Source organism: Argiope bruennichi, chromosome 3 (assembly GCF_947563725.1).
Source record: "Argiope bruennichi chromosome 3, qqArgBrue1.1, whole genome shotgun sequence".
In the NCBI taxonomy this organism is placed as follows: domain Eukaryota; kingdom Metazoa; phylum Arthropoda; class Arachnida; order Araneae; family Araneidae; genus Argiope; species Argiope bruennichi.
In genome coordinates this window covers 33,679,444-33,706,349 of record NC_079153.1, presented here as the reverse complement: position 1 = coordinate 33,706,349, position 26,906 = coordinate 33,679,444, and the positions used below count along the sequence as shown (strand labels likewise).

General features: G+C 30.5%; 2 protein-coding genes across 14 annotated transcripts in view; one reads left to right on the top strand and one right to left on the bottom strand.

Annotated features, from left to right (window-relative positions):
* LOC129963050 (leishmanolysin-like peptidase) overlaps positions 1-9,714 on the top strand; it is a 299,490-nt gene extending 289,776 nt beyond the window's left edge. Inside the window, exons 15-18 of the mRNA XM_056077072.1 lie at positions 1,038-1,107; positions 1,200-1,333; positions 4,937-5,089; positions 8,775-9,714. Coding sequence (XP_055933047.1) covers positions 1,038-1,107; positions 1,200-1,333; positions 4,937-5,089; positions 8,775-8,939 — 522 coding nt within the window. The 3' untranslated portion in view covers positions 8,940-9,714. The remainder of the gene's footprint in view (positions 1-1,037; positions 1,108-1,199; positions 1,334-4,936; positions 5,090-8,774) is intronic.
* A 3,204-nt stretch (positions 9,715-12,918) lies between these two features.
* The window catches only part of LOC129964285 (bromodomain adjacent to zinc finger domain protein 2B-like), a 114,832-nt gene continuing 100,844 nt past the window's right edge, over positions 12,919-26,906 (bottom strand). For all 13 annotated transcript variants that reach the window (XM_056079047.1, XM_056079041.1, XM_056079040.1 and 10 more), the window contains 11 exons: positions 24,476-24,634; positions 24,175-24,353; positions 23,551-23,993; positions 21,617-21,806; positions 19,415-19,504; positions 18,744-18,800; positions 17,813-17,922; positions 17,554-17,599; positions 17,262-17,461; positions 16,974-17,117; positions 12,919-15,234 (listed from right to left, as the gene is read on the bottom strand). In XM_056079047.1, the coding sequence (XP_055935022.1) occupies positions 15,084-15,234; positions 16,974-17,117; positions 17,262-17,461; positions 17,554-17,599; positions 17,813-17,922; positions 18,744-18,800; positions 19,415-19,504; positions 21,617-21,806; positions 23,551-23,993; positions 24,175-24,353; positions 24,476-24,634 (1,769 nt within the window). In that variant the 3' untranslated portion in view covers positions 12,919-15,083. The remainder of the gene's footprint in view (positions 15,235-16,973; positions 17,118-17,261; positions 17,462-17,553; positions 17,600-17,812; positions 17,923-18,743; positions 18,801-19,414; positions 19,505-21,616; positions 21,807-23,550; positions 23,994-24,174; positions 24,354-24,475; positions 24,635-26,906) is intronic.

The following is a 26,906-nucleotide window of genomic DNA, read 5'->3' as shown; positions in this document are numbered from 1 at the left end:
CATTAGGAATAGAGAGTATAGCTTGATAATAATGCTTGCAAATCCAGTTTTCCCAACCATTTTTACTAATCATAATTATTAGTTTTTATGAGTTTTTAGCAATGTGTAAGCCATTAAATATTAACAAAACATGGTGAACAACTTATATCACTTTTTTCTGATAGTGTACTGACTCGTCATGAAACTGTACCCAGTTGTTACAGTTTCGTCCCCATTAGGAATAGAGAGTATAGCTTGATAATAATGCTTGCAAATCCAGTTTTCCCAATCATTTTTACTAATCATAATTATTAGTTTTTATGAGTTTTTAGCAATGTGTAAGCCATTAAATATTAACAAAACATGGTGAACAACTTATATCACTTTATTCTGATAGTGTACTGACTCGTCATGAAACTGTACCCAGTTCTTACAGTTTCGTCCCCATTAGGAATAGAGAGTATAGCTTGATAAGAATGTTTGCAAATCCAGTTTCCCCAATCATTTTTACTAATCATAATTATTAGTTTTTATGAATTTTTAGAATGTGTAAGCCATTAAAATGTAACAAAACATGGTGAACAACTTATATCACTAATTTCTGATAGTGTACTGACTCGTCATGAAACTGTACCCCGTTGTTACAGTTTCGTCCCCATTAGGAATAGAGAGTATAGCTTGATAACAATGTTTGCAAATCCAGTTTCCCCAATCATTTTTACTAATCATAATTATTAGTTTTTATGAGTTTTTAGAATGTGTAAGCCATTAAAATGCAACAAAACATGGTGAACAACTTATATCACTAATTTCTGATAGTGTACTGACTCGTCATGAAACTGTACCCAGTTGTTACAGTTTCGTCCCCATTAGGAATAAAGAGTATAGCTGGATAATAATGCTTGCAAATCCAGTTTCCCCAATCATTTTTACCAATCATATGACATTAGACTAACAAAATTATGTTTGAGGAACGATGTATTAAATATTAGTTATTTTTATGTATGTTCCCTATTATGTTGATTACTTTTTTTAAAAATCTTTTTTCACCTTTTCAGGAATTCACCTGGAAATCGAACAACATCGTTGTGAGAGGTTCGCAGTGCCAGTTTCCAGAAAATATGCCTCGTAATATTCTTTCAAATCTATCATTATGGTATAATGAAGTATTTACTTCTTTATGAAAAAAGTGAATGAATTCCGTTTCTTTTCATGTGCAGAACCCGAAAAGAACTTTGCCCTGGAGTATTACGGTGCTGGCTCTAAATGCTTCAACCACAACAAGGACATGTGGGAGGAGAGAACATGCCAGCAAGTTCGCCAGTGGCAACACTGGGGCAGCGGATGCTACAGGGTAAGCATTCACCGTACATTTCGGACTTGATTGTTTATACTTTTTTAGGCCGGGTTAAAGAATAATGTTTGGGGGGGGCAATCTCTCGCAAAATGTGATAATACAGACACTTTTTATTACAGCTCTAAAAGTATTTTTTAAAATATCATTTTTGAACAATTGGCGTGATTTAGACGTGCTTGGCGGGAAACTGGAAACTGTTCTTAAATTTTTCCTATCTTAAATGATGGAGGACCGACAAAAATGCTAAATTCTGTCAGTGCTATAAGCCGTAAAATCATCTTATAATTCTAATAGGGAAATATGGACGATAAAAGAGAAGATAAAAAATGTGAAAATTAACAACTGAATAGAGTTGAATTGGATTAAGGCCCATATTGAAATATATATGGTAATGAAAATGCGGGAAAATGTGCAAAGTTGACGGCACAGAAAGAGAGTGTTGATATAATTGTTTCCAAATCAAATAGTGTCTTAAAATGGGAATTAAGTGAGAAATAACGTTACAATGCTTTGACAGGTGGTGTATGTCCAAGAAAGGAAGATTAACGAATGACTTTATTCCTAACCCAGAAATAAAAATAAGATAATCCACTGACAATCCAAATTATATCAGAACAATAGAGGCTTCCCCATTTTTCCAAATCTTTGGGCAAATGCGGGGAAATAAATGCATCTGTGGAGGAATAGGGAACTGTTTACCATTATTTAAAGGAACGCATAGAAATCCCCGAATTAAGAAAGAATCTGACAATTGAAAATGATGATTTAAGTATAGTACTGATGGCACCAGATGACCTTAAAACTCTGAAGGACATGATGTTAAGAATTGTCAGTTTTTTATCAACTTTTTAAAATTTTTGAAGTTTTTAGATTTAGAACGTGAGTTTAGAAGAATATTGAGATTTTCGAGGAGTTTTTTTTCAAAGTAGTGGCCTGCTGCTTGTTTAGCAGGATGATAAGTGTACAAGAAATTGAGGAGGAAAGTCAATGGTTGACTACTTTGTGACTGGGATCCAATGCCTCGAAGAAGATATCAATTCGATGAATCGGCCTGTTGTTACGGACGAGTAATGTTAAAGACAACAGTCGGCCACAACAAATCCTGTCGATATTACTTTGTTTAGTAGTGGCAGGGAGGTCGGCTGTACACAAGAAAAGAAGTCTGGTCTGAATATATATATATATATAAAGAGTTTAAGAGTGCGTGACGGTATCGCGAATCTGCCTTAAACAAACAAAAAGGGGTTTAATATAAATATTATCATACATTTTATAATATGTCACAAATTTTACTTCTATTTCGATATATGGTTCTTATGCAGCGCGTTCAATTTTCAATGAAGTATAATTCACTTAGTTTTAAAAATACAAGTATGCGTTTTTTTTTTGTTTTTTTTTTTGTAATGATGTTGTTGCATAAAAAAATTAAAGCTAATTGACTAAATTTGTCTAGAGGAGCCGCATAAAAATTTAGAAAGTGTACCTTTTAAGAAATTAACGAGAAAAGCTTTTTATTAACATGGTCTTATTTCGTACCTTGTTTTGAACTACTTTTCAATTTACATTGCCCACTAATCTTTAATAGGTAAAGAATTAAACCGTGCTTTATTCTTTTTGGGACACCTTGCATTTTATTACCCGCGTATCTCTAAAATTTAAAAAAAAATAAATTAATTAAAATGTCTTTAGATTCCACTTACCTTCCCCATGCCACTGCTGTGACATACAAGATTTTAATGCCATTTTTTTTTCTGTCACTACAAATACATGAATGTGTTAGGAAACCGTTTTATAAAGGCATTTATAAATATAAGGGGCAGTCAAATAAAAACAAGACAGATGGAAAAAAGTAAGTAAGCTATTTATTATTTCAAAAGTAATTACCATAACTGTTAATACATTTATCCCACTGTGAGACAAGACGATCAGTGCCGTCATGGAAAAATGTTTGTGGTTGCAGGTGGAACCATAATTATATCTAGGCTTGCACCACTGCGTTCGAAGCGAAGCGGCGGTCTCGTAAGTTTTCCTTCAGGATTCCAAAGATATGCTAATCGCATGGGACGAGATCTGGACTGTATGGTGGATGTTTAAGGACTTCCCAGCGAAACTTCTGCAGCGTAATCGCAATATCATGAACAATATGTGGGCGAGCGTTATCGTTCAATAGAATGATGCCCTCCTTCAACATTCCCGGACGTTCGGACTTGATGTCGCGCTTCAATTTGTGCAAAGTTTCCACTTACCGGTGTGCGTTAATTGTGGCGCCGTGTTACAGAAAGTCAATGAGCAGCGGCCCCTTGCAGTCAAAGAAAAAGGTTATCATGACTTTTCCGGAACTGACGTGCACGGCTTTGGATTTTTTCAATGGGGTAAATCCATGTGCTTCCATTGTTGGCTCTGACGCATTCCGTCTCAAAATGATTACACCATGTTTCATCCCTTGTGACAATTCGGGAAAGGAAAGAAAATTCTTCAATTTGATACCGTTCCAGGTGCTGCAGTGTTGTCGACATTCTGTTCAACTTCTGCTCCTCCGTCAGGCCGTGGGGATCCCATTGTACACAGATTTTCTGGTACTTTCTGGCACTTCAGATGGTCTGCCATGATGGCGTGAGCGGTACTGTGACTAATACCCATTATGAGCCGAATGTCTTCCATCGTCCGTCAGTGGTCATTTCTGACGGCAGCATCCACCGCTGCAGTGACAGAAGGGGTAATGACAAGATGAGTTTGTCCTGGCCGCTTGCTGTCTTTCAATGACACCTGACCTTCTCGAAATCATTTGTTCCACTCGAACACACGCGCGCGTGACATACTGTTTCCGCCATACAAAGCAGACATTCTGGCATGAATTTCACTTCCTGACACTCCTTCTGCAGTCAAAAATGCACTACACCTCTTTGTTCCTATTTCCCGGCATCCATAGTTATGTTGGATGCATATACAACTCGCTCACCTCTCTTCGAACGCGTCTAACAGACACATTTCACAGCGGTGACCGCTCGCGCTGTTCTTTCCGGATTCTCGATAGAGGGCACTACTATAAACACACCTACCTGCGTTATCAACGTCCGCGCCATGGTCGTTATTTAGTCTGTCTCGTTTTCAATTGACTGCCGCTTATATAAAGGTATTTATTGTGAAATGTTCTTCTTAACAAAATATGATTCTATTTTTCTGATAAAACACATATAAATTTTGTATAATTGTTTTCATCCGTTTCGCTGCAAGCGTTTTTGAGATATTATGTTCCCAAACAGGCACAAATCCAAAAACAAATTTTTTTTAAAATTCTTTACTCGAGATTATACGAGAAAGTTTCATGGACATCTATTCCGATTGCACTGATTTTTATATGTCTAAACTAAGCATTTCAGTCAAAAATTGTGATAAACTATAAATATCGAGAAACAGTGAATTATCTTTAATTTATTCAAAATGAGCTGCCAAATGTCGTGCCTTAGCTAATAATGAATGAATTTAAAGTGAAAATGAAATCTTCCATTATACTTTCATTTTTTATTGATAAAAGTTTTATCTGAATATTTTTTTCCTCTATTCTTCTTGATTTTTAAAAATGATCTTTTATGTTGATAGTACGAATGCAGGAACGGGCACTTGCATGTGATCGTGGCCAACCATACTTATACGTGCTTCCACATGGGTCAGCAGCTGAAGATCCAGATATTTTTCCAAGGCTGGCTGCACATCGGCACCATCGTCTGCCCTCCTTGTCACGAGATTTGTGGGGTGAGTTTCTGCATTGTGTGCATTTCATTCATTCACTTCGAAAAATTCAATGCCTATATTACAAAAATTCATCTGTAATATGATACTGACTGAAAAGTTGCCTTCACTTCTTATTGAATTATTAGCCACTTTAAGTGAGCAATGGATTCTCCGATAAAATGATTTATGTTTACTTCCAATTAAATCTTTTATGTATTATTTGATGTTGAGAAACATCAAAACCGCGTTGTTTTGATGGTCTTAAATATATATTATGTTTATTGCGCATCAGAATCTTCTTATTAAAATCCCATGACATCACAATGCTATTAAAAAGGTAATATTCTTTTTACTTTCGCGATACTGTGTTGCTACATTTGTAATACTTCATTTTTCTTCATTCATAATATTTCATTCATACGTAATGCTTTATTGTTTTTTATTTCTTATGTGAACTACACAGATAGTAAACAGAATTCTTCTCCCTTAGCTTTCAGCAATAGGAGAAAAGCTAAGGAATTAAATATTTGACGTAAACAATAAAAGCGATGCAACAATCAAATCTTGTTGAAAATTCTGCATATATATATAATATATACAGGGTGTCCCATAAATATTGGGTCAAACTTTAAGGGGAGGTAGGGTACATCACAAGGATTCAGATTTGCATAGGAACCTGTGGTCGGAAACGCCATGGGAAAGTAGTATGACAGGTATAAGAAATGAAGAGACACCAGATTGAGATAATCTGAAATGTTTATTGGTCAAAGATGTTACATGTGCTGTGATACATGATATTTGAAAATGTCACAAAAGGTGTTCAAAGTTTCCACCATTGTTTTACACCGTCGGAGCATAGACTGGTGAATTCTCTCAAATACACCCGGATTTTGTTGGATATCCGCAGCAGCACAGACGATTCTTGCAACAGATCCATTTTTGAATCCACAGGTGTTGCGTACACAGCACTTTTCAGTGCACCCGAAAGAAAGAAATCGATGCTGTTTAATTCAGGAGAGCGTGGTGGCCAGGCAACCTGTCCACCAAGACCAATCCATCGGTGACCAAACACCTGATTCGAATGACCACGAACACATCTGCCATAATGGGTCCACAATGCCATCCCATCTCGCGTTTAGTACGCTTCTTCTGTCATTAAAACGTAGGGTGAAAAATTCGCCTCATGGCAACATTGATCGAGATATCACCGAGCAAAACGTTCACGATGAGGATAATCTGCGGGGAGCAGTAAATGTACGCTTTGCATATGGTATGGGTGTGAGTAAACACGATGAAAACTATTCCGAGATCCTCCAACGGCAGTAGCGACGGATGTACGCTGGCACTCGGACTCCTTCTAACGGTATCCAACACATTTTCTTCCATCCTGGGAGTTAAAGTCACTCGTGGCCTGCCCTCACTATGTCTATTATCTCGTAACGATCCATATTCACACAAATTGTGAAGCAAATTACTGAACAATGTGCACTGTCTTATTTTGTACTACAATGCATATTTCATCATGCACTGTATATATATTACATAATACAAGTATGATATATGTATTACATTATACTATATGTTTATCTTTGGATTAATATTCATATATGATATGCTAATATCTTTGAGAAAACTATTCAGCTATTGAAAATATTTTTGATTGTTAAAGAGAAAAGAATTTTCCAAGAACATTTGTATTTCATGTTGATATTCTAATCTAAATATTGCGTGCGATTTACATTTTCACTAAACTGCGTGTGATTCACATTCACTAAACTGTGTGTGATTCACATTTTTTCAATGCAAACAAATGCATTTTGACTAGGGATTGCAATACCGGTATACCGGGATACCGAACACCGGTATTTTGAGCCATTTGTACAATTTTGTAACACCGGTATTCACACGTTTAAATACCGGTTTTTCGGTATTTACTAGAAATTTTTAAAACGGTCTCCACTATATGTTCAGGGATCGCGAACATAGCAAAATAGTATACATTTTTGTTGTTATGTATACGTCTCCGTAACGGACGAAATTAATTAGCTAATGAATGGCTTGATTAATTGCTTAAATCTAAATGAGCGAAACATGGATTATCCCTGAAAGAAAATATTGTATCCATAACGACTGATGGAGCAACAATTATGAAAAAAGTTGGAAAGTTGATTGGTGCAAATCAGCAGTTGTGCTATGCACATGGATTCAATTAGGGGGTAATATACCAAATCATCATACCAAAAAAATAAAGAACAGAAGAATCCAAATACTGTGGATATAGAAACTTACGATTCCAACTTTGAAGAGAGTAAAAGTGAGAGTGATATTGACAATGAAGATAATGACAATGAAGATAATGACAATGTAAGTGTTGAAGAAGATATTGCTAATGACGATGAAATATTAATCTATCAAGAATTGCTTCCTATAATTTATAAAGTTCGAAAAATTGTTAAGATATTTAAACGTTCCCCTATAAAAAAGGATATATTACTAAAATATATACTAACTGAAAATAAAACAGAATATATGTTAATATTAGATTCTAAAACACGTTGGAATAGTTTACTCCTAATGATGGAACGATTTTTGAAACTGAGAAATCCAATCCAAAAAATAATAATCGACTTATACCTGTAAATTATTTTTTCAGATAGTGAATTCGACTTAATATCCAGAACTATATCAGCTCTACTTCCAATAAAACTGACTATTGAGGCATTATGTCGGAGAGATTCTAATAACAGCTAATGCAACAATAAATTTCATGTTGCAGTCACTGAAAGAACAGCACACATCACTATCTAAAGAATTCTATATTACATTGAAAAATCGCACAGAAGAAAGGCATACCGAAATAGAAAATGTCTTATGGTATTTACATAATTATAATGATTTTTAAAATGAAAATGAAAAAGAAGAAAAGAAAATAACCAGTTCCAATCTGATTAAGTTTAGAGTAAATTTTCTTAAAATTGTTTACCCACAAACCTATCCACATTCAGAAGAATTCGGTTCAATTATCGAAGATTATGTCACTACTATCGATAGTGAAAAGGAATTGTCTCTTGAACAAAAATTAGAATTAGCGATAAATAAAAAAATTTCAACGAACCAAAATACAATACAGAAATCAACTATATCCAAAACTATCCGACGAGAAATCGATTTATTCGAAGATGAGGGATTTAGAGGTAAATACTTCAAAAAAACATTGCTAAAAGCATTGCTAACAGTACCACCAGCTAGCGTAGATGCCGAAAGAGGGTTTTCGACAGCTGGTAATTTTTACACAAAATTACTTTTCAGGCTTAATGACAGTACAATTGATACATTATGTTTTTTTTTACGATCACATTTCAAAAATTTGTAATAGTACCACAGACTGAATAGTGATATTTACACTTTTTTTGTGATTTAAATAAATAAGATGTTCCTTTACTTTTTTGTGATTATATACTGTTATAATTTATAAGTTACAAATTATTTTTTGTGATATTTACACTCTAACAAAACTGACAAATAAAACAAAGAAACACCTGTGTTTTCTTTCTTTTTCTAAAATTTCTAATACCGGTATTAAAACCGGTAATAAGATTTAGAAAATACCGAATACCGGTATTGAAATTTTGGTCTGGTATTGCAATCCCTAATTGTGACCTATCTCTGTGATTATTTGTTTCATAAGATTTCTTTTCCCTTTTAGGAGAATGACGTCAACTGCCAACCAGATTCAGTGAAATCTTACTATGCGTCTTCTGACAAGAAGTACCACTACGACGAACTGCCTTGTTGTAGCATGTGCCTCACCTCCAACTGGATAGTAGTCCTAGCACTATTGACTATCCTCTATCACTATTTAGAAAGATGAAATTTAATCTAAATTTTTAATACAAATTTACCCATGGTGCTTTCTTAAAACATCTGGTAAGTGTGCACCAGATGGTCACGGACAAAGTTACAAGAGAACCAAGGACTCTAAATCCATGTGAGATCTTGATAAGGCTCTCATATATTGGAGAAATTTCGAGAAGAAACTGAAAACAAATTCAAAGCATTTAACAAGAAAAGTTACAAATGCTGTATTATAATATATTTTCAAAAATGAACTATGCTGTTAAATAATTATGAAATGGTGGGTATTTGAACATTTTAGATTACTTTTAATTATGTTGATTATATGTTCTGTGTCTAGTTTTGTTTCATCGGTGTTGTTCTCGAGACATTTAATTAATGTTGTGAGCAAATGGTACAAATGGAATGTGTAATATATATATATATTAATTGTTTTTTAAATATTTTTAAAAATTACTTAATATTTTTTAACTGTCTCTCTCTGGTGATTTTATTAACAATTATTTTCGTTCATGTGCTTTTTTTTTTTTTTTTTTCCAACTGAAAAATACAGAGTGCGAGATATTAATTATCTTAGTGTTAATTTACAGTGGGAAAAACTTTTTTTTTTTGCTAAACTATGCCTTGTTTTGGTAATTAATATTGAGCTTAATATTACTTATCAGAAAATAAATAAATATTTCTTCTAATTGCTCAGTGCCTGCCGGAAAATTATATTTAGTGAAGAATTTTAAAACTTTTACTTCTTTTTTAAACATAATTTTAGAGCCAAATAAGTTTTCAAAATTTAAATTTTTAGTATCACGATTTGACTTTTAATATTTAAATAGTGAAATTGAATTTTACTTTGAAGTTGTAATTTTGGGATTATTTCTCCTTAAATTATCAATGGAAATGTGTTTTTAGGATTTCTTACCAAATGTGAGAATATAATTGTGAAACAATATATTATTCTTAACCTCTGAAAATTATTTTCAGACAGATAAAGAATTTTCAAGCACTCTGTATTTTTATTTTATTAATTGTTTTTGTCTTTTTATATGACTTACATTTTAAACTGAAAAAATGCTAAAAACTTTAAGTTTTTCTGATTTAAAAAAGAAATCAAAGAACAGATAACTGTGTTCACTTGCTTGAAATATTTTGACATGCCTTGTTCACTTGATGAAAATTTAATTTTCCCGGTGTTATTATTATTTCATCTTTCCCAAAATACAAAATGCATCATAAGTTATTTATGTGCATCTGATAAAATTAAGCCATTCACTTCTATGATTGTATTAGAATGCATACCACAAATTGTTGCTTATTTAGTAAGCATAGAATTTAAAATATAATAAAATTTAATAATTTATTTTCAGAACTTTTAAAGTAAATGAATTCTAATCTTAAATATCCAGAAACAGAATGGACATGAATCAACATTCTGTTTTGAAGCTACATGATTGTTGAATTTTGCAATTTTAAAACATGGCCAAATCACGAAATATTAGCATTTCCTTATATTGAATGCGTGTCAACTTAATGCATAGGAAAGATGTTATTGTATGATCGAGATCACCAAGACTCAAACATTAAATAGCTCTGCCCTCACATACGCAAAATAAGTATTTTGAGTCCTTTTTATTATTATTTTAAAAATTCCAAAAGTTTTTTTTTTTTTTTCTCCCTTTTTCTTTTTCAAAATTTCTTTTAGGGCAACCAATTTTCGAAAAATCTGATTACTTAAATATTAAGTAGGCAGATGCTCTTTTATCAAAATTGAAATCTTAGTTTTATAACATTTTTTAATTCATTTTTCTTGTATAGATATATCTGAAAATTCGAATAAATAACCTTTTGTTTATTTAAATATGTTTCCTAAATATCAACTTATTTATAAATCTTGAATAAAATCGTTTAATATTTTGAATCAAATATTATACAATTCTTTGCTGCTAAAAATTCTTTAATGCATGATTTACACAATTCAAAAAACATCTTAATATTTAATCTTTTATTATTATTATTTAACTTTTTATTATTATTTTTTTATTTTCCCCTCCATATACTGAGGTTTATTTAAGATTTAATTTACATGAGGGGAAAAAAAGTAGAAACATGTATAAAAGAAAAAAAACTTAGCAAAATATTACTAATCTTTTTTTTTAAAATTATTATTATTAAAATCAATTCTTGCCAACTTCTTAATTTCTTTTCTCCAAATTCGAATGAAAATGTTACCGAATTTGCCATATTCTGGTGAACTGGAAAAAATACCTTTAATTTCTTAATTAGAAATGAAATTCACGAATAATTAATCAAATTTTCAACACAGCATTCATCTTACTTAAATTTAAGTTGTCAGAAATACTCGCATTATATTTTTGAAATATTCAAAACCTGTGCCATTAGTTTCAAATAGTGAGAAGTTTGATAATTTTAAACCAATCATGCAACTTGAAGATTTGAGATTGCACTTTTTTCTTAAAATTATCAATAGCTTCTTTACTTTATATCTTCCTGAAAATGCGCAATGCAAATATTATGGAATATATGATGTGAAATGGAATATCCTACTTCTCAGTGTCTTGTTAATAATCATCAAAAACTATAAACAATGAAATAAAGTCTTATATTAATATATGTACAGAAATATTTATATTATTAAAAGAATCAAATTCTCCAAATATTAATTTTTCCCTTTATAGATAATTTAGAACATTGCTATTTACGCTATTTTAAATAATTGTTACTGTTTATATAAAAATTCATTTGAAATTCAAACCTTATCATATAAAAAGTGATGTAGTCATTTTCAATTCCCCCTCCCCCTACTTTGTGTATTTTATTCTACGTAAAGCCAGGTGATTTTGAACAAAGTAATTTAGAAATATCATTTATTTAAATTTTTCTGCTCTTTTAAATACATTCATTGTATGAACTGTTTGTTGTATGATTCTTTGACCAATTTAATAAATCAAATTTTTATCAAAAATGTGCATTTTAATTTGTGATTATGTAAGTGATATAGTTATTTATTTGGCAATTCCAGACTTAACAGTAAAGGTGACATGAATTAAAAAACATGCTATGCTGCAAATTTCATTCTGTCAAAAGCTGTTGTCTGTTTACTTTTGCAGCTTTTTCTGAAAGAACAAATAGATAGTATTGTGTTTACAGAAAATGATATTTTTATATAAATAAATTGAAAAGAAAGTTATATCTTTAACATTTTTGCATAGAGAAAAAATTAAAGATTAAAAAAAAAAATTTAAATGGTGGCTTTCAGTATTTTCTTTCATTGCTTTATAAGGCATTCAAAACCATTTTTGATAATCACGTTTATAAAAGTTTGTATATTATAACTTTCCATACAGTGTTATATTACACTATGCTATTATTTAATGCCTTTCTTGAGAATATTTATCATAGCTTTACTAATTCTGCTACTTAAATTTTAATTATTGCATAGCTTTTGACTTTGTGTTATATGTTATTTTATGTTTAATGCATGCCTCCTTGATTGAATTTAAAAATTTTGAAAAAGTATTATTGTTTGATATGCAACTATGCATCAAAAATGTTGAAAAATAGTAAAGCAAGAGAATTATGCTTGCCAAAAGACATAGAATAACTGTATACAGAGAGAAACAATATATGAAGCAACAAAAGTACTCGCATTTTTTTTAAGTAATTTTAAACAAGATTTTATGGAGGAAGGTACTTTATGAAAAGTCAATTAGTATGTAATTTATTGTGAAAACAGTTAACGAAACTAATTATTCTATTGTATTGCTAGAAATTATACTTTTATTAGAATGCCATCATGCATTGAAATTCAATATTCGAATAAAGAAATACTTTTTATTTCTCTATATTTCAAATGCAGAATATTAAACTTACAAAAATGTTTTATATTATCTAAATGGAAGGGGAAAAAAAATCTGCATTTGTGAAAAGCTTGAGCTTATGAGAGGTGTGATGAAGCTGAAGAAATAAACAAGACCAAAAGATTCACTGAGCCAAAGGAATTTTATGTTTTATTATCTTATACAAATTATACAATAACTATTGAGACAAATTCTGGCGATTATTTTTTTTTTCTGATGTCACAACCTAAAAACTAATCACTTAACAACATAGATTAAGTGAGAAGAGCCGTCCCGGGTTATGTTTTAGAGGTATAGTTCATCTTTGAAGACACTGTCTGGTGCAGAAGTTTGTCTCTTATGGATGAGTGGAATAGCATTACCCAAAATTTGTTTCCATCAACACACTGATACAAGGTACTTTGTACATGGACTTCAAAATATAAAACATGGCTTACTTTTAAAACTAACTGGCTTTAAGCCAAGGTGTACATACTAAACAAGCAGACGTAGAAAGCCACAACGAATCGAAACTCACTAGGTGAGTGCACATAAAATGCAATTATTGCATGTCACATAAAACACAGAATGCTCTGACATTTGCTACAAGTCTCGAAAGGAATCGGAATTGACGTTAAACAATAGAACACTTCATTATCTAGGAGCATTTAAAAATATTTAAATAAGTTATGTTAAGTCAATAACATATAATAACAGATAGAAGCTTATTGCTATAAATGATTCAAGAAATGATAAAAAATGCACTTTTGATAACGAACAAAATGAAAGACCGATTTTTAAGCAGGTAAATAATCTCATGGTCTACTAATGTCAACACCATTCAACCTATTCGTATCTGCAAGCGAATATTTTGTTAATGGTACACAAATTATTCTGCTTGTGGATGCAATTAAGTTAAGATGTTCCACTAGTAAGGGATATACCTTTTAGATATTCAGACAAGAAACACTAAGCAAGGTATATGTATGGCAGTATAAAAATAACACATGAGAGACAAAGTGCGAGAAACGGCCCATTTAAAAGCGGGGAAACAAAATTCAATAACTTCGCAATTCTAAAATCTTTTCCTGAGTTACAAATACGTTTTTAACAGTCATATATACATCATAAGAGCAAAAAGTCTAAAAATTTAAAGGTTGCAACTAAAAGATTTAAAAGTAAAAATTATTATAGCTTGAAAAGTTTTTTTTTATTTTTTTTTAATAATTCTATGCACATATAGGCTTACAAAATACACACATTTTTAAAAATTAACAGATTATACAAGTTTCCAATTAAATATTGGATTGAATAATTTCTCACGAGATGTTTTTCAATAAGCATGCACTTCTTATATAAATCAATATTTAATGCAATCAATTACATCACCGGGGAATTCACATGGCAAAAAACATGTTCGATAGTTGTGGTTCAAGTTATGGGTCAATAGTAATGTACAAATGCTACAGTACAAATTCAAGAAATAGCTTTAATTTTCATTTTTACACTGAGGATATTTTACGGGTCCAGCATCATTCAGCCAGGAGAGTGAATCAACCATACTCTGGAACAAAAAAATTCATTTTATTTGATTCATATGCGTTGAGTAACTAAGTTCTGAAGCCTTGCTTTGAGTGTGCTCAAAACAGATTAAATTTCACTCTGAGTATTCATGTAGTGCTTAGTTATAGAAAGACCAAACAGTTTCCCTGAAATTACACTATGGAGAGTATTGGACACATAGAACTTCTTAAAAAACATACAAATGAACATTTCTTTTTTTATTTTTGGACACACAAAAATGAACCCGAAACGAATCACATTCGCCAGGGAAGTTCTGAAAGATCAATAATCAAAGACATTTTGAGCAATGTTTAATTTAACCCACATAACTTAAGGTCGGGAAGAGTGGAAAATCACACTCTGCTTGGGCTCAGTGTTCCACTCTAAAAATAATAATAATAAGTATAACAAGTTTACAAACAGTGAAAAAATAGTTACACAATTGTTCTAAAAAATACAAAAAACAAATGGACAATAACACACTGTGTGAAGGTCTGGAGGGGAAATACACAGATCGATTTTAAATAAGTATAAATTAAGTGATGAAAAGGTGAGTCGATGATACCAACCATTTACAATGCCTTAAAACACATCTAGTGTTTGTGCGACTTGATATAAAAATGAGAATACAATGAGTTTACAGATGTGCATCCACTTGCAGTGTTCTTTACAGGCACTTTTGACGTGATCAGGGCAGCACTCAGTTCCCTTGATTTTCCAGCACATGTTGGATTCAGAAAGGACTATCATGTGCTACACAACTCAGACCATCGGCTTTCGAAGAAGGCCCGCATTGAGTGACCGGCTTGGCCAACGGGGGACTCATCTTCATTGAAAGTTTCACAGTTGTCGAATATCAGACGGGCATCATTAGCAAAATCTTCTCGGCACTTATACCTAAAATTCATTGAAGTTTAAGGAATATTTCTTATGGAAAAGTGTGACATTTATAGTATACATACTGTACAAATTTCATCTTTCAATTTGCATTCCTACAAATGCTAAACAGTTAAATATTTAATTTAAAATCAAAATTGAAAATTATTTCATTTTTTTATGTGAAAAAATGATGGTCTTCAAAATTAATTCTTCTAAAAAATTTAAAAACTACAAGTGTAATTGATACAACTTCTTAAATTTTTAATTTGATTTATTGAAATGTATTTCAAAATATTTAAAATTCATTTACAAACTTTTTTTTGTTTGAAAATGCGAGGTATGTAAAGAGGCAGCAGTATCACTACATTATAAATTATCATTGCAAGATATTGCATATTAGCAATATTTAAAATTTTATGTTTTTCAATTAATGTTAAAAAGTTTAATATTTAATTAAATATTACATACAGTATAATATTAAATTTGAATTTAAAATTAACAGTTCCAAATTTTATAACTCTGAATAAAAAAAAATTTTATTAATATTTTTATTATTTATATTTTTTTTACACAGTTATTTTATATAACTACAACTACATAAAGATTATGCAACATATGGTCTTTGGTAAAATAAAGATGTATAATATTTTTAAGATACTTTTCAACACTCTAGAATACCTTGCATTACTTAGACTAAAAATGTATATACCTAAGATAAGTAAATATTCAATGAATCAATTTACAAAGAAAATTTTATGGCTTAGCAAAAATAAAAATGTTACTTATCTATATTACCATGTCACTAATAACTGCCAAGCTAAAATAATGTTGTTAATTGTTGCTAAATATTGGTACTAATGTAGTGTAAATAATAGATAAATGTAGGAGCCATTAATGACACAAAGCAAGCAATACTTGTTCCAAGTCAGCGTGGAAAACAGTTATCCCCAAATTAAAATATTGATTAATATATTGTTAACAAATATTATTGACAGTAAAGAGTGCAATATAAAAAGTTGCAAAATATTTGCATCAGATTTTGGGGCATGAACACTAGTGCTATGCTAATGGAAAAGTATTATAAGAAAAAACATTATTAACATAATCATCATTAACAAAATTTGCATGCAACTGTGCAATTTTTTTTCATATAATTTTTATGCATTAAATATTTAAGCAATAACAAAGTAAGATTCTTAAATGGATTTTTTTTTAAATGCTGCTATTGTTTGGTAGGAAGTAACTATGAAATCAAGCCACTGTTTTTTTAATACATTCCGCATCTGATTCCCAACACTTTTGAAAAATAATGGAAGGAGGAATTTAACTATAGTATAATTTATTTTAAAATAATTTAAAAAGAAATGGCAACAAACAATTGGAAAACTACAATAATAAGCATCTGGTTCATTCAGGGGCCAATTTTTTAAAGCAATTATGTAGAAATTCATATTACAATACTTTTAGCCAATAGGCTGCATAGATTATAACTGGTTATTTATCAATACAAGATAAGATATTTGGTATAATCTCTGCCGATTAATATTTGGCTGGCATTGTAATGAAATATATAATGATATTTTTTTAAATGATGTACAGCATAAAGTTTTAATTAGGAGTTGATATAATTACATTAAATAAGTTAATCTTGTAGTCAATTGTTATTTGTCAAATGTACAATAGATATGTTGTGCTCATGGTTTTACTTTCTTAATCATTTAAAAGAACCAAAATCAATAAGAGAAAAGGAAACTCACTGTCCAGCTTCAAGTTTGTTCTTCATCGTTTGCATGTCCATAGGCTTTTTAATGACTTTGCGGTATGTTGGGAACTGTTTAGTGTTAACAGGAGTTAAAAAGGGCCATGCATCTTCATGTTTCTGCATTTCTTCCAGAATTGTGCTAAACGAAAAAAAAATATACATATAATTTAAAAAGTGATAAATTAAAATATTTTTTAAAGACAACTAAAAAATATGTACTTAAAGGAAATTAATTTTTTTTACATGCAAATATATTATTTATTCAAATATGCAGAAATTTTACCTGCATGGAGCTAAATCAACATTTCCTACAGGTTCAGGTTCTTTCTTTTTTTCTTCCTTTTTCTTCTTTTCTGAACTTTTCGATTTGGATGTTGAAGTAGATTCTGCTTTTTTGGGAGTTTTTTCTGCAGTTTCCTTTGTTTCCTTTTCCTTGGGAGTTTCTTTTTCTTTATTGGCATTACTCTTTTTGGATTTCTTTGGCTATCAAATATAACATGTATATAAAAGGTAAGAAAAAGTAAGAATTAATAATTACATTGCCTTTTGTTTATAAAAAAAAATATTTGTCTTACCCTTGTTAAATTGCAGCCAGAGCAATACCACTTTCCTTTTGGCATCCTGAAAACAATTTTGAAGGGGAAAAATTAGATTTATATTTAAAAATCAGCAGACATAAATTTACAAATGTATTAATAAAGTTACAGCATATTACTGGACTTAAAAATTCCAACAATTTATTGGGAGCAAAATACTTACTGAGAAATGACATGTATTACATAGAAGTCAAAAAATGGTTGTTAAAAAAAGGACTAAAACAAATGATAATCTTACTTTGCTAATGGGGGTTCTAAACAGTTGAGATGAAAGGTCTTGGGACATGTTTCGCATTCAATCAATTTGCCTTTAGTTCCACAAATAACACAAACATTATCACCAGTAGCCTAGAATGAAATATACATGAAATATTTTCTTTTAAACTGCTTAAAAACGCCTTTTTTTTAAACATTTCTAACAAAAGACAAATATTGGGGAAATAACCAATTTTATATTGACAGTATTTGTCTGATATTTAAGATCTAAAATATTTTAATTGAACTATATTCCTATTTATTGCAACATACACTTGGAACTTTGTTTTCTTAGCTAAAATAATGTTTGAATTCATGATAATTTCTTTTCTTTTCTTTTTTTTTTTTTTTTTTTTTCAATTCCATCAAAAATTGTTTTTTTTTAACAAAGGATAATTATGTATAAAATCAAAGATAAAATATATCAAAATATTTATGTTATATTACATATTATATATATATATATATATATATATATATATATATATATATATATATATATATAGGAAAAGTCTCACCATTTTATGTGGACTATTTTTAGGTATATCATCTGTGTCTGTAGCATTTAATATTCATTTTGTTTTACATTTCAATATAGAAATTAAGTAAAATGTGCTCAGAAATATATATCATAAAAATAAAATATTAAATTGAAAACAGAAAAGTTGGTTGAAAAATGCATGGAAGGCCATTATGATATTTCCTCTTCTGATGAACTATATTGATTTTTTTTTCCCTTTTTTTTTAAACGGGCACATTTATTAATATTATTTAACTGAATGAAAAAAATTAGGCACAAAATAAAAATTAGCTCATTTTTCTATTATTTTTGTGTGTGCTGTATTTCTATATTTCATAAGCTTTTATACTTCTTTTCATTTTTTAAATGAAAAAGAAATTTAAAAGATATTTACCTTATTCAAACATTCAAAGCAATACCAATCACCTTCTGGTATTGTTTCCATGACAGGCTGCAATTAAAAAAAGTAATTGCAATAGTGATTAATTTATAACATAAATATCAACACAAAATAATAAAACTTAAATGCAGGGGATATTACAGAGTTTAAAAAATAACATTATATATTCTTATTAATATAGCTTAGCTAAAAATGCCTTAAATATCTATATAGAATTACATAAATATTAGAAAAGAAACCACCTGCAACTTTTAAATGGTGGAAAACTGGAAATGTTTTTATAGTACAATTGGAGAATCAGTAAAATGATAAGATATTAAAATAATTTTGGATTTATAATGGTGATAACAATTATCACCATTATAAATTTGGATTTATAATGGTGAAAAAATTATAAATTCCCTTGAAAAAAAGTGAAAGAATAATTTTTTAAAAAGCTAAGTACATTTTCAAATAAAACTCCAGAGTTACTGTTAAGAAATCAGATAGTTATATTTTACTATTTTAATTAAATTTTATAGTGAAATACAAAAACTGTATTCCATTATAAAATTATTACATGCTTATTACAGATTAAGGAAACAACTAATAATTTTAAATACATTCAGTCATCATCTTGCTAATCAAAGAAATATATTTATATTGAATGTATACATTTTATTCACCTTAAAACAATATGTATGATATCCCTTGTCACAACCATCACATAGCAAGAGTTTTTCTTCATTATCTCCACTATGACAAAACTGACAGCTCTATAAAAAAAGAAAGATAATTTGAAATATGAATAAAAGATCAACCAGAACACTGAGCTTATACAACATTTTTATAACTAGAATTGCAAATTAACAAAACACTAGTACAGGTGCACAATACCACCTATATAAGATAATAGGTACCTGGTAAAGCTGTTAGTTCAGTTCTTGCTGCTTCAATAGCAGATTATCAAGATTTAAGCAATTTGGAAAGTGGTGTTAAGATCCATGCATACATTAGAGATGGGGGGAAAAGCATCTTTGAAGTAGTGAAGAAATTTGAATTTTTCAGTGCCACAATTGCATGAGTATACAGTGAATATCAAATTTTCAGCAAAACATCAAATCTCCAACATTGGTGTGGCTGGAAAAAGGCCTTGAAAAAATGGGACGATCAATGACTGATGAAAATTATTAGTGAGATAGACAAGAAACACTTCCTAAAACTGCAGTGTTTGTCAATACTAGATATCAACAAGAATCAGCATTCAAGCTGTTCAACAGACCATCACTGATATGGGATTTTTGGCTCACTTGTGTACTATTCTGACAGCACAGCACAAAACTTAACAGCTTTTTTTGAATTGCCAATACCACTAGTGGATTATTGATGACTCAAAACATGTTATCTTGTCTGAAGAATCCAATTTCAAATTATATTGAATAGACATAGAAGCAATTTCATGAATCCATGGAATTTCCAAGCCAACTGGGGACTGTTCAACATGGTGGAACCTCTGAGATTGTTTGGTGTGTGTGCATTTAATGTGATATATAATCCATAATAAGCGATAACTCTGACAGGTATATGAGCATCACCTATATGTATTCATGTCTACTGTACATTCCAATGGATTTCAACAATTCCAGGGCTATGTGACAGCCCTACCTCAAAAATCGCTATCGGTTGGTTTCAGGAATACTCTTTTGAATTTCGACACCTGTGTTGATTACATAAATCTTCAGATACAGACATTATGGAACATGTTTATTATGCCTTACAATGTACTGTTCAGAAGAGATATCCACTAAATCATACTCCTATAAATTCGTGGACCACACTGCGAATTTCGTGATATGAATTGCCTTCATCAACCTTCAGGCATTAGTTGAATCTTTGCTACATCGTTTTGCAGTTCTTATGCTTCTCAGAACTCCACAAGATATTAGATCAGTATCAGTTTTTCTGATTCATCAGTGTATATTAACATTTTCCAGTGCATGTTATTAAAATGTTTTGAAATGAAAAGGAAAACACCAAAAATGGAAGTGGTTGATAGTTTAAATTTTATTGTTAAAAAAATTATAAATTAAGTTTCTTCTGCAGGTGTTAGCCCTTTTTTTTGGACACACCACTCATTTTGTGCAATGCATTCATAAGAGAATTCTTTAGAGATGATTATATAAATTTCTTTTATATTTTATACCTTCTTTAAAAATTACTTTAAATTAAATCTAATATACGTAAATTAAGAAACATAAACATAATTTAAATACAAATATTGACAAAAAATTAAACTTCATAAACAAATATGTAAAAAATAAATATTTATTATATTTAAATAAATAAAACTTAAAATAACAAAAGAATATAAAAACAGAAAATGTTTTATTATTTTGAATGAAATTGCTTGATACAAAAAAGCAGAATATCTGTTTCAAGCATGAAAGGATGATTGAAATCTTATGCATTGAACATGTTTTCTATACAAACACTTTTCAAAATCATAAAGGAGGGATGCTTCATACATATGGAAATATTTGCTGCACAATTGAATTGTCCTTATTACTATATTAATTAACAATTTTATGAATTAATATGCCTCAAAGATAATGAGACACATCATATGAATTTCTAAAAAAATTCCCATGCTGAAACTAAAAAAAAAAAAAAAAAAAGAATAATAGTTTTAGTAACTTTTTAGCTTTCAAAATGGAATCAATTTTTCAGTAAAACTTAAAATTTGTGTCCTTTTTTGCGACTTATTAATCATTAAAAACCGAAAAAAAAGCCCTTAAATCAGTTTCAATTTATATATTTATTATCAGTTCATTTTTTAAACTTCCTTCACAAAAAAAGATAAAAAGGTACTACAAACAAAAAAAACTTACAGCTCGCATTATTGATTTATCCCATGCTGTACAAGTCTCAAGAAAATTCAAACACATTGATAACTGAGCTGCTGTTCGACAATTTTCAACCGCATTCCTCCATTTTACAAGTCCTACAGGAATATTTTCTTCTTCAGATGTGTCAGTTGGCACAGGGTTGCTTGGTGCTCCACCACTAGATATTGTTGATCTATTCCAAATATTCAAAAATTAAATCTCACAGAAGTTTATTTACAGTATAATTTGGGCTTTATAGATTTTTGTTATATTAATTTAACATTCAAAACGAACATTAAAGTAAGTAATCAAGTTAAAACCAGGGTAACAAACATAACACAAGCTTAAGAAAGAAAAGAAAAAAAAAATAACTGAACTTTATAAAATTGCCAAACAAACACCAAGAAATAAAGTAAGTACGCTGGAGATATTGAAAAAAAAATAGTAGAATTGTTTCATCATAGAAAATTAATCTCTAAAATGATAAAATTTAAATCCAAAAATAAAGAAATCAGAATTTCTGCAGAAATGTATATCTGGATAATAATTAAGAAAAATTAATTAATCATAAAATGAATGAAGCTTTCTATTAAATAAAAACAAATGCACTTTTAAAATTAAATATACTTAAAATTATGTAAAGAATTATTGTTAAAATCTAAAACAATTAACAAACAAGATAATAAAGCCTCCACTAATTTGTGTGTGTGTGTGTGTGTATATATATATATATAGTAAAATATTAACTTGTTATTTTATTTCAATTCATTTTCTACAGTTCCAACTGTAGAAAATGAACTCCAATGAAATTAAGACCAGATAAAAGTTCATTAATATTATGACAATTAAAAATAAAATGAATTGTAATATAATAAAGCTAAAATCCTAACATTGTCCAATTTTATCAAATCAATGAATGCTATTAGAAAAGTAATAATCTCTCTATATATAAAATGTTAATGTGAGTGGCACAGAATTCACTTTTATCACTTAATGGCAACAGCCAAGTATAAACAAACTATCATATGAATTTCCAACCGCTTCAGATAAGATTGATACAGATGCATTGAATTAAATGCTTGGATTAGATAATAAATGGAGCTGCAAAGTATTATTAGATATGATGTTTCACCATGTTACCAAAAGGTACATTCAATCAGGTAAAAGAAGAGATTCAAACAAAAAAGTTTAATCAAGGGCAAAAACAGACTTGAATATCACCAGAATGAAAAATTATTATGATTTGCTTATAAAATTGACATTTGCATCTTCCATAACAATTATCTAACAAAGATTGCATTATCTTAAGAAGAGAATTACTTTCATAGAATTACCTCTTTAATAATATCAATTTAAAACATTCAATTATGCATTTTTACCAATCATTAAGTCTGTAGCAGGATTTTCACTTGTTTTTATTTCATAATATATGCACTTTTTAATATGCAATAAAATGAATTAGATGAATTCACATTTTTCACTTATATCAAATAACAAGGGGAAATGTTCCTTTTTAAAATGCATTCCATATTAATAATTTAACAGCCTTAAAAGTTAATAATCTGAGCAAAGAAACTGGTTTCCAATGTGGTTAATTTTTCGTACATGCATGTATGTTACTTTAGGCTCTATGTGTATGTTACTTTAATGCTCAAATACCATTAAAAACAACATATGAATATTTGAATCTATTATTAAATCAACTAAGATGCTATCAAATTAATTAGAAAATATAAGAACAATTTTCTTACATATTAATATTTTTTAATAAAAAGAAAATAAATGACTCTGTTAGCTACTGAGTCAGAAATCTAACAAATGTTTAATATGAATTAAAAATTTAAAAATGTGTTTAAATGTAATTTTTGATTTGTAAGTATCAAAATTTATTTTTGACAGAAAAGTAAAAAAATAAAAAGATCGAAATATAAATATACCTAGTGCCTAAAGGAGGTCTTAAATATCGTCTTTCTATGGATGCTTCAACTTTCAGTAACCGCTTTTTAGCCTCTTCAACAGGATTTAACTTCCCATTTGGCAAAGCTATTATATCACTTTCAATTTTAGAAGAATCCTCCACTGTTGATTTATCTAAATCCTCTGTGACAGGTTCAGAAGGTTCAGCAGCTTCAGTATCAACTATCATTTCGCTACCTTCTTCTTCAGGTTTCTTTTCAGGGTCTACCTCGGAAGGTTCAGGTTCTTGCTCTTTCTTTACAGGTTTCTTTTTTCTAGAAGAACTTTTCTTGGCGTTTTTACGCAGCTGTTTTTCTTTAATTGCGTCGTATATTTCATCTGCTGTACGATGAACATACTGTTCACATGATGGTACGAATTTTGAAGGTTGTTCAGTAGATAGTTTTGGAGGAGGTTTCCAACACTATAAAAAAACAATAGCAAAAGTCATTAGAAATTATTCAATAATAATGAATAATTAAACTCTCTTTTGCTTTCTAGAGTGAAATTGAGTACCAGGACAAAAAAAAAAAATCTAATAATGATGCATAAAACATTTATGATAAAAGGGGCCATTTTAAAATAAAAAGATAAAAGATTCTTACCTTCACTTGCATACTGGATCCATCTACTTTTTCCTCTAGGTTTTCAACCTGTTCTAATATTCCCATGTCAACTCTCAAAGCTATATCTTTATACCAGAAATCTTCAGGATCTGGATCTGGAGCACCTCCAGCACATTTTGATATTTCCTTATCCATATCTGTTATTTCTAAGTCAGTATCTGTAAACAATCATAAGATTAAAAATATGTTTTATTTAAAAAAAAAAAAGGTGGGGGTGGATTTTAGATTATCAAAATAAAGAGAAAATGAAATTTTTTGAATAAATGACAGTTTTGTTTACCTCTACCCTGTCCTTGAGTGCATGATGCACAAGCAAAAGTGAAATGTTTCTGAAGTTGCTTTTGAAACATCTTTTCCCTGATTCCACGATGATGAAGAGCACTAATTACTAATTTCAATTGGTTTGGATCTGTGATACGCCACCAACCTCTCTGCAATTCTATACATATAAAAAAAAAGCAAAACAAATAAGCATTAAAAATATTTATGACAGATAAAAAGATGCAATAGATAAAATATTCATCTGTACTCTTTGACAATAGAATGTTTTCAATATTATATCATGAAAGTTACACCATTGATCATAATTTAATCAATTGTAGCAAATTTATGTATTATTATTGATAAAGCAAATTATTTTTAAATGAAGCCTTCATTAAATATATGCATATGACGAAGTAAATTTTCTAGAATCAGTAAACGTAAATGCCTACTGCCATCTGTAATTCTGGGTGAAGTTAAAGGTATCATCGTCTTTTTGGTCTCTGTCATTATTGAATGAGAAATCTCAATTTTTTGTTTCGGCATCTAGAAACTGAGATATATATTTTTTTAAATGTTTAAATTGATTGATTGATTTGTCTGAGAATAAATCTAAGTAGAAATAAAAATTAGTAATGTGATATAAGTTTCACATTCTCTTTATGCTGGATTGTAGCAAAAGTCAATGAATTGAGCTCTTAAACTAATATATATATAAATTTGTTGAAAGCTGTAGTTGATGTTGTCTTTCAGAATTTTTTTTGTTAGCTTTTTCATTATAAACTATTTGTAAGTGGATCATCCTTTCTTTTAATCTGATTTTAATGAATAAGTTTGATTTGAGTGTTAGCAAATACACAGTCCAGTCATATTAACGTGATCACCGCGAATTGTTATCAACGTTAAATAACCAATCGCAGAAGGCACGTGTTATCAGCAAATTTGGTCGATATATAAAGTGTGTTGTAGCATTCGGAAAACATTTCCATTTTCGCAGTCATGCAGAAACGGAGTGACTTATCCGACGACCAAAAGGGCATGATCATTGGCTTTCCGGCCAAGGGTGGAAGCATTTCCGAAACGGCTCATTTTGTAAACTGTTCGTGGGCCAACGTGGTAAAAGTATATAGTGCATGGCAAAATGGCACTATCCAAAATCAGTGAAATGAAAAATGTGGTGCACCACGGGCCATAGAGAGTAGAGGTGAACGACAACTGCGTAGATGCGTTCAGGCGAACAGACGCGCAACCGTTTGGCAACTGACCGCCCAGATGAACCAAGGGGTTACCAACAGAGTCTCCACAATGACGGTTCAGCGAACGTTGCTGCGTATGGGCCTCCGCAACAAAGGCCTGGTTAATGCACTTATGCTGACTGCTGTTCATCGGCAACGAAGGCTGGAATGTGCACGCCAATACCGCAACAGGACTCCATTGAGTGGAGGCAGGTGACTTTTTCCGATGATTCACGTTTTATGCTCCATCGGACAGATGGACGTTGGCGTATATGGCGTGAAACGTCTGAAAGCAAACACCCTGCAACAATCCAAGCAGGAGGAGGGAGAAGTATGATCCGGAGAATGTTTTGTGATATTCTTAGGGTGTACTCATCATTATGGAAGGCACGATGGATCACCACAAGTATGCATCTATCCTTGCGGACCATGTTCACCCCCTACATGAGAATTGCTTTTCCTCAGGATGATGGCATCTATCAGGAGGACAATGCGACGTGTCATAAAGCTCTCAGTGCACGTGCGTGGTTTGAAGAGAACCAGGATGAGTTTATCGTACTCCCTTGGTCAGCAAATTCCCCGGACTTGAACCCAATCGAGAATCTGTGGGACCACGTCGATTGGGTTGTTCGCATTATGGATCCTCACTCGCGTAACCTAGCGCATCTGGCCGCGGCACTGGAGTTGGCATGGCTCAACAGCCCAGGGAACACCTTCAGGTACCTGACTGACTCTTTTCCTGTAGGTCTCGCAGTTGTCCGCTGCAAAAGGTAGTTATCCTGGATTTTGTCAGGTGGTCACATTAATGCGACTGAACCATGTAATACGAATAGAGAGGATACCGATATAAGTAAACAATGTTATGATATATAATTGCATCTAAAGTATTATTACATATAAATTCTGATTCCCTACTACAACTTTTATTAGTAGTGTATGATAATCATATCTGAGATACTGTTAACAGGATAACAACTCATCTAGATGAGAACATCTAAAATGAAATACTTTCAGGTCACTTTAAAAAAGTTATTCTATTCAGAATTCGATTCTGAAGATATAAAACTTTTCATATAAATGCCTGTAAACAAGTAAAATCACAGAAACTAATACAGTTCATTTTATCTACTCATAGTATGCTATTGAACTTTCACGCTAAACATTTTTGAAACATATGTGAGATAGCATTATAAAACTTTTAAGAAAAAAGAAAAC